A 15,715-nucleotide genomic window follows, 5' to 3' on the forward strand; every position below is an offset into this window, starting at 1 on the left:
CTCCGTTACTGCTGTATGGATACTGCGTCTTGTCGCCACAAGTTCCGTCTTTATCTCTTTGAACCACCTTACAAAGTCCTGCTTACAAATCTCCGTGTCGCTGGCCACAGTCTCCTCGAGGTCCGGATCCGATTCATATTTTTCGGCCGCCATTTTGGTGCCTTGTGTCACCGCTCGAGCTCCCTGCCTTTGCCCGCACTCGGAGCTTCAGAAGTATATTTAAATTTGGCCAGTTTTTTCCTCACAGCCATAACGTTTGCGGTCTCAGTGTTTGAGGGTATATCGCTTCGTTTTAGCGGGGATAGCGCCTTAATTTGCTCCGGAGTTGACAGAGCTCTCCAATTAAGCAGCCATCTCTAGGAGCTGACGTCACTTCCTTCCAGAGAACTTTTTTGTACCCTGGACTTCTCCGAGGACAAGCAGGCTGCTTGTTCTCACGACTGGGTGACGTCCGCGGCAGCCCCCACCAACCGGAAAAAAGCTTCGCGGGACGGTCGGCACACAGGGCACGCCCACCGCGCATGCGCGGCCGTCTTCCCGCCCGTGCGCGACCGCTCCCGCCAGTTCCTTTTTTTCCGCGCCTGGAGAGAGTCGTGCCTGTGCCGCTCTGTCTGTTTCAGCCCCGGAAAAACCGTCGCGTTTACGCGAACCTTTTTATTTTCTTTTATATTTAATTTATCGCCGCGCGCTCCACTTTTCTTTTCTTTAAAAAAAAAAAAAAAAAAGGAGCACGCGCTCCCATTTTCCCTCGCTTCCAGCGGGGACGTAGCGTTGCGGCCTAGTGGCCGCACGGTCGTTTTTCATTTTCGAGGTGTGATTTCCGCCACCATCGACGACTTTAATTTCGCCGACGCGATTTTTCCGTCGATGTCCTCGAAGGTCCCGAGTGGATTTAAAAAGTGTGGTCGGTGCGGCCGGCCCATCTCGCAGACCGACACCCACGCTTGGTGCCTCCAGTGCCTCGGGCCGGAGCACAATTTCAAGTCGTGTCCCCTGTGTCTCGGTCTCCGGAAACGGACTCAGGTTGCGAGGCAAGTTCAACGGGACCGTATTTTTGGAACTTGCGCCGGCCCCTCGACGTCGACCTCGACGGCATCGGTATCGACGCCCGGTCCTTCGGTACCGGTATCGATGCCCGAGACATCGGCACCGATGGCATCGACCCCAGGAGAACAGGTCCCGTCGGCCCGCCGGTCCTCCGGTGAGGGTAGAGGTGAGAGGCCGCGTGGGCAGTCGGCCCCGGTCACTCCCTCAGCCCGTGGCCCACGGGACCGAACCCTGTCTGACCCGGTTCCTCGAGACCGAGGGGGATCGTCATCCTCCTCCTCCATGCCTCCCGGCGCCGGTGACGGGCATCGGAAGAAGGATAAGAAGCGCCGTCACCGGTCGCCCTCGATGCACATCGGAGAGGAGTCGACGCTGAAGCGTCTCCATCGAGAGGAGAGATCCCCGTCGGTGATAGAGGTGCCGACGCAACAGGGTCCCGGCACCTCGGTGCAGTCTCCTGGCTCCCACCAGATCCGGGCACCGACACCCCTACCGGCCCCACCGCCTTTCTCGGCAGCGGGCCTGGACGAGTGCCTCAGAGCCATCCTTCCGGGGATCCTGGAAGGGCTGATGCGCCAGGCTGTGCAAGCACCCCCGGCGCCGATGACTGTGGCGCCGGCGAGCTCTAGCCCGGTGCCGGGCCCGTCGACACCGCCGCCGCTTGCGGTGCCGGTCTCGACCGCCACGCAGGTGGAGTCCCCGTCGACGTCGATGGAGGGAGCTCCGTCCCCGCCAGCGCGGGAGTCCACCGCTCGACGACACCGAGACCCTGGTGCCTCGACGTCGAGCCGGGCCCGGTTCAGGACTCAGCTACATGAGCTTATGTCCGACACCGAGGATGAGGACTCGTGGGGGGAAGAGGAGGACCCTAGATATTTCTCCTCAGAGGAGTCTACGGGCCTTCCCTCGGACCCCACGCCTTCACCGGAGAGGAAACTCTCACCTCCCGAGAGTCTCTCCTTTGCCTCCTTTGTGCGGGATATGTCTATTAGCATTCCCTTCCCCGTGGTCTCTGTGGAAGAGCCGAGGGCCGAGATGCTCGAGGTCCTCGACTATCCATCACCACCTAGAGAGTCCTCCACGGTGCCGCTGCACAATGTCCTTAAGGAGACGCTGCTTCGGAACTGGGTGCGACCATTAACTAACCCCACCATTCCCAAGAAAGCAGAGTCCCAGTACAGGATCCACTCTGACCCAGAGCTAATGCGGCCACAATTGCCCCATGACTCAGCGGTCGTGGATTCTGCTCTCAAGAGGGCACGGAGTTCGAGGGATACCGCCTCGGCGCCCCCGGGGCGGGAGTCTCGCACTCTGGACTCGTTTGGGAGGAAGGCCTACCAATCCTCCATGCTCGTGACCCGCATCCAATCATACCTGCTCTATATGAGCATCCACATGCGGACCTATGTGCAACAACTGGCGGACCTGGTCGAGAAGCTCCCGCCGGAGCAGTCCAGGCCTTATCAGGAGGTGGTCAGGCAGCTGAAGGCGTGCAGAAAGTTCCTGTCCGGGAGTATCTATGACACCTGTGACGTGGCATCTCGTGCTGCGGCCCAAGGTATAGTGATGCGCAGGCTCTCATGGCTGCGTGCCTCTGACCTGGACAACCGCACCCAGCAGAGACTGGCCGACGTCCCTTGCCGGGGGGATAACATTTTTGGCGAGAAGGTCGAGCAGATGGTGGACCAACTGCATCAGCGGGAAACCGCTCTCGACAAGCTCTCCCATCAGGCGCCTTCAGCATCCACCTCCACAGGTGGACGTTTTTCCCGGGCCCGGCAGGCTGCACCCTATTCTTTTGCGAAGCGTAGGTACAACCAGCCGGCCCGAAGGCCTCGTCAGGCACAGGGACTGCCCCAGCGCGCTCGTTCTCGTCAACAGCGTGCGCCTAAGCAGCCCCCTGCGCCTCCACAGCAAAAGCCGGGGACGGGCTTTTGACTGGATCCACGGGAACATAGCCGCCCTACAAGTGTCCGTACCGGACGATCTGCCGGTCGGAGGGAGGTTAAAATTTTTTCACCAAAGGTGGCCTCTCATAACCTCCGACCAGTGGGTTCTCCAAATAGTGCGGTGCGGATACGCCCTGAATTTGGCCTCCCTGCCTCCAAATTGTCCTCCGGGAGCTCAGTCTTTCAGCTCCCATCACAAGCAGGTACTTGCAGAGGAACTCTCCGCCCTTCTCAGTCACAGACAGTATCTCAGATTCCGCCTGGGCGCACGGCACTTTCAGTATTGTGTGCTGCCCTTTGGGCTCGCCTCTGCCCCACGAGTGTTTACAAAGTGCCTCGTGGTGGTGGCGGCGTATCTACGCAAGCTGGGAGTGCACGTGTTCCCATATCTCGACGATTGGCTGGTCAAGAGCACCTCGGAGGCAGGAGCCCTCCGGTCCATGCAGTGCACTATTCAACTTCTGGAGCTGCTGGGGTTTGTGATAAATTACCCAAAGTCCCATCTCCAGCCTACTCAGTCTCTGGAATTCATAGGAGCGCTGCTGAATACCCAGACGGCTCAGGCCTACCTTCCCGAAGCGAGGGCTACCAATCTCTTGGCCCTGGCTTCGCAGACCAGAGCGTCTCAGCAGATCACAGCTCGGCAGATGTTGAGACTTCTGGGTCATATGGCCTCCACAGTTCATGTGACTCCCATGGCTCGTCTTCACATGAGATCTGCTCAATAGACCCTAGCTTCCCAGTGGTTTTAAGCCACCGGGAATCTAGAAGATGTCATCCGCCTCTCCACCAGTTGCCGCACTTCACTGCTCTGGTGGACCATCCGGACCAATTTGACCCTGGGACGTCCATTCCAAATTCCGCAGCCCACGAAAGTGCTGACGACGGATGCATCTCGCCATGTCGATGGGCTTCACACCCAGGGTCTGTGGTCCCTCCAGGAAAAGGATCTGCAGATCAACCTCCTGGAGCTCCGAGCGATCTGGAACGCACTGAAGGCTTTCAGAGATCGGCTGTCCTGCCAAATTATCCAAATTCGGACAGACAATCAGGTTGCAATGTATTACGTCAACAAGCAGGGGGGCAACCGGATCTCGCCCCCTGTGTCAGGAGGCCGTCGGGATGTGGCGTTGGGCGTGTCACTTCGGCATGCTCCTCCAAGCCACGTACCTGGCAGGCGTAAACAACAGTCTGGCCGACAGACTGAGCAGAGTATTGCAACCGCACGAGTGGTCTCTCCATGCCAGAGTGGTACGCAAGATCTTCCGAGCGTGGGGCACCCCCTCGGTGGACCTTTTCGCCTCTCAGACCAACCACAAGCTGCCTCTGTTCTGTTCCAGACTTCAGGCACACGGCAGGCTAGCGTCGGACGCCTTTCTCCTTCATTGGGGGACCGGCCTCCTGTATGCTTATCCTCCCATACCTTTGGTGGGGAAGACCTTACTGAAGCTCAAGCAAGACCGCGGCACCATGATTCTGATAGCGCCCTTTTGGCCCCGTCAGATCTGGTTCCCTCTTCTTCTGGAGTTGTCCTCAGAAGAACCGTGGAGATTGGAGTGTTTTCCGACTCTCATTTCGCAGAACGACGGAGCGTTGCTGCACCCCAACCTTCAATCCCTGGCTCTCACGGCCTGGATGTTGAGGGCGTAGACTTTGCTGCGTTGGGTCTGTCTGAGGGTGTCTCCCGGGTCTTGCTTGCCTCTAGGAAGGATTCCACTAAAAAGAGTTACTTTTTCAAGTGGAGGAGGTTTGTCGTTTGGTGTGAGAGCAAAGCCCTAGAACCTCGTTCTTGCCCTGCACAGAACCTGCTTGAATACCTTCTGCACTTATCAGAGTCTGGCCTCAAGACCAACTCAGTAAGGAATCATCTTAGTGCTATTAGTGCTTACCATTATCGTGTGGAAGGTAAAGCCATCTCTGGAGAGCCTTTAGTCATTCGATTCATGAGAGGTTTGCTTTTGGTAAAGCCCCCTATCAAGCCTCCTACAGTGTCATGGGATCTCAACGTCGTCCTCACCCAGCTGATGAAACCTCCTTTTGAGCCACTGAATTACTGCCATCTGAAGTACTTGACCTGGAAGGTCATTTTCTTGGTGGCAGTTACTTCAGCTCGTAGGGTCAGTGAGCTTCAAGCCCTAGTAGCTCATGCTCCGTATACCAAATTTCATCACAACAGAGTAGTGCTCCGCACCCACCCAAAGTTCCTGCCGAAGGTGGTGTCGGAGTTCCATCTTAACCAGTCAATTGTCTTGCCAACATTCTTCCCCAGGCCGCATACCCGCCCTGCTGAACGTCAGTTGCACACATTGGACTGCAAGAGAGCATTGGCCTTCTACTTGGAGCGGACACAGCCCCACAGACAGTCCGCCCAATTGTTTGTTTCTTTCGACCCTAACAGGCTAGGGGTCGCTGTCGGGAAACGCACCATCTCCAATTGGCTAGCAGATTGCATTTCCTTCACTTACGCCCAGGCTGGGCTGGCTCTTGAGGGTCATGTCACGGCTCATAGTGTCAGAGCCATGGCAGTGGCCCACTTGAAGTCAGCCACTATTGAAGAGATTTGCAAGGCTGCGACGTGGTCATCTGTCCACACATTCACATCACATTACTGCCTCCAGCAGGATACCCGACGCGACAGTCGGTTCGGGCAGTCGGTGCTGCAGAATCTGTTTGGGGTGTAAATCCAACTCCACCCTCCAGGACCCGAATTTATTCTGGTCAGGCTGCACTCTCAGTTAGTTGTTCTTCGTAGGTCAATTTCTGTTGTACCCTCGCCGTTGCGAGGTTCAATTGACCTGGGTTCTTGTTTTGAGTGAGCCTGAAAGCTAGGGATACCCCAGTCGTGAGAACAAGCAGCCTGCTTGTCCTCGGAGAAAGTGAATGATACATACCTGTAGCAGGTGTTCTCCGAGGACAGCAGGCTGATTGTTCTCACCTACCCTCCCTCCTCCCCTTTGGAGTTGTGTGGTTTCATCTTTTGCTAGTCATTCAACTGGCGGGAGCGGTCGCGCACGGGCGGGAAGACGGCCGCGCATGCGCGGTGGGGCGTGCCCTGCGTGCCGACCGTCCCGCGAAGCTTTTTTCCGGTTGGTGGGGGCTGCCGCGGACGTCACCCAGTCGTGAGAACAATCAGCCTGCTGTCCTCGGAGAACACCTGCTACAGGTATGTATCATTCACTATCACTGAAAAAGGTCTGAGGACATTCTTCTTTTTAGACTTGAACATTTCTTCCCGTTTGGTAAACACTGTTGGAAGTCCTAATTTTGGGTCCTCCCTAGTCCTGCCCAAAACAATACCCCCTTGTTGTTTGGACATACTGCAGTGTTAGACGTCCATTTTCTGCCTTTGCAAAATCGGGATTTGGATGTTTCAAGCAAATGGACATCCATTTGGGCATTTTGAGACTCTGTATGCTTTGAAAATAAGCACTATAATATAAATCATCGATAAAAACAAAAACAAAGTCAGACACCACACAGGACAACTTTACCACTTCTCCATATATTAAAAACAGGGTCCTTTTACTACGGTACGCTGAAAAACGGCCTGTGCTTGTGTAGACGCGTGTATTGGAGACGCACAAGTCCATTTTCCAGCACACCTGCAAAAAAAGGCCCTTTTTTTTTTGGGGCCGAAAATGGACGTGCATGGGATTAAGAATAGTTGCTTTAATCCCTCATGTGAAATCCTGCGTGAAAACTAGCACAGTTTTAAAGCCTATGCATGTCTTTGATCCAATTTAAAACCTCACATACATATGTGTATTGCCTTTGTAAAATGAGGAATGCACTTGTAGAATATAGCTCTACCCAAACCACACATCTTTAAGATTGCTGTGTGTTATGGATCTCCACATGCAAATAGCAGCTTCCTAAAATAAGTATTTGTGTATGTGATATACACATGTAAATGTGTTGGTTTTAGGAAGTGGTTTTCTTAATGGTAGTCCATGTTCATGTGTTATTTTAGCAGAGGTCTCATTTTCTGCAATGAGATCTACCCCTCTGTTTACTAAGCCACGCGACAATGCTGACACAGCCCATTCAAAGTGAATGGGCTGCGTCGGCATTAGTGCACGGCAGCCGCTAGCACAGAACAGGGGGGCTAGTTACGAATAATTGGTGAACCGTAAAACAACACCTCCCCCCTTTAGTGTTCTTTGTGTTTTTTTGCAAAGCCTCTGCATTGAAATAGAGGCAAATTATGTATTATTTAGAAGGAAACTGAAGAATTATTAAGAAGAGAATAACAATTTTTTAACATATCTGTTTTGGACTTAAAATGGTTGTGGACGTATTGTATTTAGAATCTGATTTGTCGTGTAAGTTGCTAATTTGTGTTTTTATTGAGTAGGTGGCACTACTGTATCTGGGACACTGAGCTGAATTTGTTAGATTTTAACTTGGAAGTGGGTTATGAGAGGATGTTTATAATTTGTGTGTTTAATTAGTATTTTTAACTATTTTGTATTTTATTGTTATTGAGGGGTTTTTTTTTGGTTGTTTGTTTTGTAAACTTCCTAGGGTTTTTTTTTTTTTGTGGTATAGGGCAGCTTATAAATGGTAAATTAAAACAAACTAACCCACATAAGTTACCATGCAGTAACTGCAAGATGCAGTTCACCCCTGTTCTCCACCCCATTCCACGCTATGCAATTAATGTAGGAATTAGTGTGCATTAAGGGGTAGATTCAAGAAAGGTCATCTAAAGTTAGGTACCAAACATTTGGGCGCTAAACATCAATTCTATAATGGCAGTTCCATGAACTGCTGCTATAGAATACTAGAGTAAATCCACATTTATGTGCCTCACTTGGAGGCGTGAGCACTTATGCCAGCTCAAAGGCTGGTAGTATAGTAACATAGTAAATGTCGGCAGATAAAGACCTGAACAATCCATTCAGTCTGCCCAACAAGATGGCCAGAGTTGAATCTGGCAATCTGCACATGTTCCACTTCTTCATGATTTAACACCAGTTTACTTAATCTCTGCCTCTCCCCGCAAATTTTGGGACACTAGTCCTACTTCTTAACTACTGGAGTTGCCATTGAAGCCCACTCCAGCCTTGATCCTGATCTGTTTTTGCCATTTATGAGACCCAGACCGTAAGAGTCTGCCTGACATTGGTCTTACTTCCCAACCTCTGAAGCTGCTGTCAAATCTTACTCCAGTTGTGAGGTCATTCATTTGTTTTTTGTTTGTTTTAATTGGATTCCTTCCTTTTTCTATATAGTGATCCATAGTGTTTATCCCATGCATTCTCGAATTCCCTCATTTTTGTCTTCACAACCTCCCACAGCTTTTAACATTGATTTTTGCAAATGAGAAGGCTGTTACAGAAGCCTAATCTTCGCATTGCGGCTATCATTCTCTGCAGATACCCTTTCAAGTGTTGAGTTCATAGGCATTGGACTTACACAACGTATATACTGCAGAAGCGAAATTTGGACCTCTGAGGCTGGTGTTGTATAACGCCGAAACACGGCGTTATCCCAGTCTTGAAGGCCCAGTGTTGCTTTTTTTGTTTGTATACTTTCTATGTGTGCTGTATTACCCTTTCTATTTGTTCTGAAAATTGCACATGTAATTTTGCCATTTATAGAATTTGGAGGATAGTGCTATCAATTTGTGCTCTCCATATATCTCAGCTGCACTTGCCCCCTTGTCTACCTATGAAGATGTTTCATTGTATTGTATTGTATGAATTGCATAGTATCATACATTGTTTAAATATTCTAATGTATGCCAATTAAGGTGTTTCATTTGTATTGTACATTACATTTATTTGTTTTTATTTTGCTGCATTTGTATCCCACATTTTCCCACCTATTTGCAGGCTTAATGTGGCTTACATTATGTTGCAATGGCATCACTATTAACAGAGTAAGAGGTTTAGCATATTGAATTAATGTGCAAGAATAACAGGTAAATAAAATGATAATACATAACATATAAGTGAGAGCAGGATAAGATATAATGTTCAATAATAATAATATGATAAAATAATCAAATTAGAAGGGATCAATATTGGTAGGCTCTGGTATGGATTAGAAATCAAGTGATTAAGGAGGATTCTTCTTGTAAGTCTCTTTGAACAGGTACGTCTTCAGTAACTTCTAGAAGGTTGTCAAGTCGTGCGTTGTTTTTATAGTATGCGGTAGTTTATTGCATAATTGTGTGCAGACGTAGGCGAAGCTAGACGCATATTGATTTGTATTTAAGACTTCTGCAGTTGGGGTACTGGAGGTTTAGGAAAGTACATGATGAACTTTTGGTATTTCGTGCTGGTAAGTCAATTAGGTCTGACGTATATGATGGAGCCTCTCCATGAATGATTTTATGAGTTAAGGTGTAGATTTTGAATGCAATTTGATCATTTAATGGAAGCCAATGTAATTTTTCTCTAAGGGGTTTGGCGCTTTCATATTTTGCCTTTCCGAATATGAGTCTGGCTGCGGTGTTCTGAGCAGTCTGGAGTTTCTTAATGGTTTGCGCTTTGCATCCTGTGTAAATAGAATTGCAATTTTAAGTATCATATCTGTTATATGAATTTCTATGCTGACTATTATGGTATCATTTGTATTCTGCTGAGTATTGTAATATTTCTGTTGTATGATTGTTGTACAGTGCTGTTAAATGTGTATATTTCTAATGCTGTATTATGTTAGTCCCATTACTAGGTTTCAATTTGCCATCTCCCAGCTTATCTCATTGATGGTATTCATTCTTATATTTGGTCATTTTATTATTGTTTGTACAGTTAACAAAATTGTAAGTTTTATGTTAAACTGTACCTGCTGTACATTGCCTTGGGTGGATCACTTCATAAAAGTGGTTAAGATATCTCAATAAATAAATATATGTTATGTGTACTACATGGCGAATTTGGCGCAACCATTTACACTTGCTATTTACCTGGTGGAAATGATTGTTCTCGCATGCCAATGCAGATTTACACTAGCATTTTATAATGGAATTGGAGCGCTCAGATGCTGTTACAGAATAGATGCTCCCTGCACATCACTGGAGTGCTTAAATGGGTGCGCCCTGTTTCCTCAAAAGCCTTAAATGCCAATGAGCAACGCTACACATTAGACTTCTATAATGTAATGAGATGATACCTAGGATATTGGTGTACTGTACATTTAAGTTTGTTGTAAAAAAAATGTTTTGCTAACATAGGGTTAATCATTCTTACAATTTCTACAATAAATGTAGACTCTCTGAAATGTAGTAGAATGGAATGTACCTAGATAATGCTTGGGAGCCAGACAAGCTAACTCCCAGTAGCCTAGAAATGTAACATGTTAGAAAATATGAAAGTGTTGACAGACACACAGGCAACAAATTTCCTTTGTATCCCTGCACCTAGAAAAATGTATAAGAAGCAGAGGGGAGGATTTTTAGAGTCAGACAACCTTCTGACTGCAGTTAGATCTGTCTCCTTGCAAGTAAATAAAAATACTTAAGCCTGACTTGGTCTGATGGTATTCATGAGTATGTTAATTAAAATTATTTTAACATTTGTTCATTAACAATGTGGTTTATTTTTTTCCAGCTTCCATGGAAATCTCTTACTAGCATCATTGAGTATTATTACATGTGGAAAACTACTGACAGATACGTACAACAGGTAAGGATCATAATGGTTCTTTTAATGCCATTGCATTTTGTGTTATTTTTTTTTCCGCATACCTTTTCTTTTTTAAAGTGCTGCTGTAACTGAAACATTATACAGTGTGGGGGCAATTCTTTAACTTTGTGCCTCCAGTTAGGCGCTCCAGTGAAGCATGCTGAGTGCCAATTCTGTAACGACATGTGTTCGCCAAGATGCTATTATAGAGTACTAGCAGAAACCCAAATTGGCATGCCTACATTTAGGCGTCGCTGCTTTACACCACGTGAATGAGATTGAAGGGGGGCAGACTCAGGAAAGATGTCAGGAAGTATTTTTTCACGGAGAGGGTGGTGGATGCTTGGAATGCCCTCCCGCGGGAGGTGGTGGAGATGAGAACTGTAACGGAATTCAAACATGCGTGGGATATGCATAAAGAATCCTGTGCAGAAGGAATGGATCCTCAGAAGCTTAGCTAAAATTGGGTGGCGGAACAGGTGGGGGAAAAGGGGTTGGTGGTTGGGAGGCGAGAATAGGGGAGGGCAGACTTGTATGGTCTGTGCCAGAGCCGGTGATGGGAGGCGGGACAGGTGATTGGGAGGCGGGAAAAACTGCTGGGCAGACTTGTACGGTCTGTGCCCTGGGAGAGACAGGTGCAAATCAAGGTAAGGTATACACATGAGTTTGTCTTGGGCAGACTGGATGGACCATGCAGGTCTTTTTCTGCCGTCATCTACTATGTTACTATGTAAGCATGCTGAGTGCCAATTCTGTAACGACATGTGTTCGCCAAGATGCTATTATAGAGTACTAGCAGAAACCCAAATTGGCATGCCTACATTTAGGCGTCGCTGCTTTACACCACGTGAATGACAGGCGTAATTGGGCACTCCTAAGTGCACCATGCAGTGCGTATAAGTTGTAGTATTCTGTAAGTTAACGCGCACAAGTTGGACATGCCTATGTCCCTCTCATTCTCTGCCCACATGTACACCCCCTTGCTGTTAAGCACTAAGGGGCCCCTTTATTAATCAACGGTTAGCCCAGCTCAGGCTTACCACATGCCAATCTGGAGCTACCGCTGGCCCAACGTGGACGCCGACGGTAGTTCCACCCCAGTGCACAGCATTTCCAGCGCTAGCGGAAATATTCAAAAAGGAAAGGCTAAAGTGGCTAGGGCTGTTCAACTTAGAGAAAAGGCGGCTGAGGGGAGATATGATAGAGGTCTATAAAATAATGAGTGGAGTTGAACGAGTAGAAGTGAAGCATCTGTTTACGCTTTCCAAAAATACTAGGACTAGGGGGCATGCGATGAAGCTACAATGTATTAAATGTAAAACGAATTGGAGAAAATGTTTCTTCACTGAACATGTAATTAAACTCTGGAATTCGTTGCCAGAGAATGTGGTAAAGGCGGTTAGCTTAGCAGAGTTTAAAAAAGGTTTGGGTGGCTTCCTAAAGGAAAAGTCCATAGACCATTTTTAAATGGACTTGGGGAAAATCCACTATTTCTGGGATAAGCAGTATAAAATGTTTTGTACTTTTTGGGGATCTTGCCAGGTATTTGTCACCTGGATTGGCCACTGTTGGTAACAGGGTGCTGGGCTTGATGGACTTTTGGTCTGTTCCAGTATGGCAACACTTATGTACTTATGTATATATATTTCCGCAGGGGGTTACCCAGAGGTAATCGGGCAGCACCGTGTGCTATGCAGTTACTTCCAGGTTAGCACAGGAGTCCTTACCACCACCTTAATGGGTGGTGGTAAGTGCCCCCCCCAAGCATGGCCACGTGGTAAGAACAATCTTACCGTGTGACCATGTCTTTTTTTCGGCTTTTTTTACCCGCTGTGGTAAAAAAGGCCTCGGCGTGTGGCAAAAACTGTCCCGCCGCTAGCGCAGAGCCCTTTTTTACCGCAGCTTAGTAAAAGGGCTGTTAAGGCACTTACGTGCCTCCTTCTAGAATAGCACGTAGTGCACTTAGGCACATAAAGTGCACATAAGTTCAGAAGCTCAGTTATAGAATTGCTCTTCACACTTTTATAGAATGTGTACCATATGTGTAGTGTGTAATATGAAGATCAGATATAATTAGTATTTGAGGACAGTATTACATGAGTTACCAAACTAAAATTCTGTTCCTAATGTAACGAGATGCTGTCTTTGTCATATTTGTAACTAATTCTGTATTAAATTGTCTTATTTCAATTAATTTTATTCAATTAAAACTGAACGGGGTTTTATAATGGAGCTTGCGAAAAATTGAAATATTTACCTATTTTATAAAGTCAATCTTAGAAAGAGTGTGCAGCCAGTCTTAAACTTTGGTTAATATTGTTAAACTATGAACCATTACAACCAGGAGACTTGCACACAAATTCCAGTGTGAGGAAAATCTCCAGTTGACTTTTCTCATCGTTAGTCCAATTCTATTACTCTAAAACTGGGGTTCTTAACAAGTGGTGCCCACACTACCCAAGGGTATGGGAAGAGCTCAAACAAGGTGTAGAGATATCTTGAAATCTGAGGAAATTTATTGGTAGTATAACTATATAGTACTGTAATTTTAGCGACATTTTAGCAGTTAACACTGCTAGCTGCTAACAATTAGTAACACATGTAGCTGGTCACTAGTGGACATGTGGTTTATGAGTGGGTTGTGAAGTTTCATTGATCAGTTAAAGGGTAAAAACCCCAAAAAGGTTGTTTTGGGTAGTTACATTTCATTTCTTATTTCATTTAAAAAGTTACTTATCTTTGTCATTCATGTGCCTGGCAGAGTCCCAGTACCTGCAGCATCACTGGACCCAATGCCGCATCATTTTGATAGATTCCTGGGTGCTGATTGGTAGAAATTCATGGGGGAGGGGGGGGGCTGTGCCAGATCATCATTGAGAGACCAGTATAAAGGGAGGTATTTCCCTCTTTTTCCTGCACCTTGAATGTTTCCCCACCCTTCCTACCCATTACTGATCTTATTTCATGTTGTTGTCCCATTATACTTTGCATGGTCTAGGTGTCAGGATAAATCCAATAAATATAGACACTTGGAAACCAATCATCAAGTGAACAAAAGCATAGATGTTTCAGGAGGAAAAACCTCAAGAAGCACCTTCTCCCACAAAACACAGGGGTAGAAGGGCTAGGGCTTCTTCATCATTGGAAAAAACCTCCTGGAGCTTTAAACTTCAAAACATCAAAAACAGTTTAAATCTACTGCACTGTTGAACTTTTTTTTAGTGTCAAGAAAAATACAGAAGGTACTTAGCTTGACAAACTTCTCTAAGGCTCCTCCGTGACTGAGACCATAGTTAACGGTGGCCTCCGTTTCACCACTGCTGCTTCAGAACTTCTGGTCCAGTGGTATTCCGTTCAGACTGCCGACGGACACATGTAGTTAAGCTCCATAGCTTGGAAGCCTGATGTATTATGTGACCTAGCTGGTATACAATATGGTGGGTCACTGTTTGGTTTCTGATGATGTAACTTCCTAGGTGGCATGGCAAGTCAGGGAGGGAGTTCAAGGGTCTGTTTCATTCATGGCTTGGGTGCCTTTCAAAAATTGCTGTAGTTAGCTGGTATATTATACAAAATAAGTACCTTTATATAATATGTAAACTGCTTCGATTGTAACTGCAGAAAGGTGGTATATCGTCCCATCCTCTTTCCCTTTCATAAAGCTGTAGCCTATGATTTCCCATAATTCTGAGTTCGGCTGCTTATTGTAAATGTCATTTGTGTGAGTTGAGCAGTAAGAGTGTGCAGCCTGTAGAGCCTGACTGAACTCAGGGTCTTTGATTTCTGCCGAAACCGAATTTGTGACCAACCATAATTGGCTGTTTGGTTTTTTTAGAAACCAAAACTGTAAATGACCCCCCCCCCCCCCTCCTGAGTCATCCCCCTCTCTCCCTTCCCCCCCCCCCCCCCCCCCCCCCCCCCCGCAATCCCCCAGGCAGATGGTCCAGCTTCAATTTGCTGTCCTCTAAAACTGAGAAGTGGAGAGGCTAGGAAACTGCTGCCTTCCCAGTCTTCAAACCACCTGCAAATTCTTGGCTCCCAAGCATGAAATTAAAAAACACACCATGAGACACCCGAAAGTTAACAGTCTACACTGAGTAGTCTTAACTTGGCCTTTTAAAAAGTTCCCTTTCATCCTCAGGGAAACATGACTGATGATTGTGGCTTATGGAGAAACTTCTAACAGGTGCCCCTAAGCCCCTGTGTTTTCACTTGGGTGAACAACAGTTTCTTTTATGTCCTTGGCTTCAGGTCTGATCTGGAGCTCTCCCTAGTCCAGCTGATTGGCAATTCTCTTTGTAAGGTCAGATATCAATTCCTTAGGTCAAGCCCCTAAGCATGAGTGGCTTTGGGACCTTTATGACTGGCTTTTCCCCTTTGCCTTTTGAAGTATTCTTCAGGAACCACTTGGCGGCCTTCAAAGGGCCAGTGTCTTGTAGCCTAGGGATACAGATCCTACCAACTTAAATTCCTAAGTCTTTGGATTTTCTTCTCCCTGACTGGACGTCTTCAGTCATGCAGAATTTAAATTGATACGTCTGGGGTTGGTCTGGGATTTGAACCTTATTGCCTTCTGTTACATGATGGGCTGAAAGGTGGTAGTCTGCTCTTCATGGGCTGAGGTACCCCTCAGAATTTCCCTCAGTCAACTCCTTTTTTCAAGGAACACTGTCTGGTACCAGAGGTGCAGCAAGACTCCAATCATGTCCCGGGTTGATCCCAAGGGTTTGTCAGTTAGTCCCTGGGAGTGGAAGGTTCCCTTCTGGTGCAAAGGACAGCAATCTGTGTAGGATCTGGTATCTTGTATGTCTTGAGTTTAGAGTCGGGACTTTGTAATGCTAGCACCACAATCTCTGGATTCTGAATGGCAATGCTACATCTTTTTGCCAGTTATCTGTTGCTTGGTTGTAAGAGGCTTGGCTACTCAGGGGGAGGAGCAAGTCCTTAGTGGTTAAGAGGCAGAATGGCTCCTCCTGAAAGGTGGCTGCCTTCCAACCTGAAGGTCACAGGTTCAAGGCTGGCCAACTCTTAATGGACCATGTTTACAGTGCTGTTTCTTTGTACTGGAGCCTTGCACAGTGTCTT

General features: G+C 47.3%; 1 protein-coding gene across 1 annotated transcript in view; it reads left to right on the forward strand.

Annotated features, from left to right (window-relative positions):
* Positions 1-15,715, forward strand: part of MTA3 (metastasis associated 1 family member 3) — a 429,588-nt gene that overhangs the window by 219,025 nt on the left and 194,848 nt on the right. The window contains 1 exon segment of the mRNA XM_030195789.1: positions 10,556-10,630. Coding sequence (XP_030051649.1) covers positions 10,556-10,630 — 75 coding nt within the window.

The sequence above is a fragment of the Microcaecilia unicolor genome, chromosome 3, assembly GCF_901765095.1.
Source record: "Microcaecilia unicolor chromosome 3, aMicUni1.1, whole genome shotgun sequence".
Lineage (NCBI taxonomy): Eukaryota > Metazoa > Chordata > Amphibia > Gymnophiona > Siphonopidae > Microcaecilia > Microcaecilia unicolor.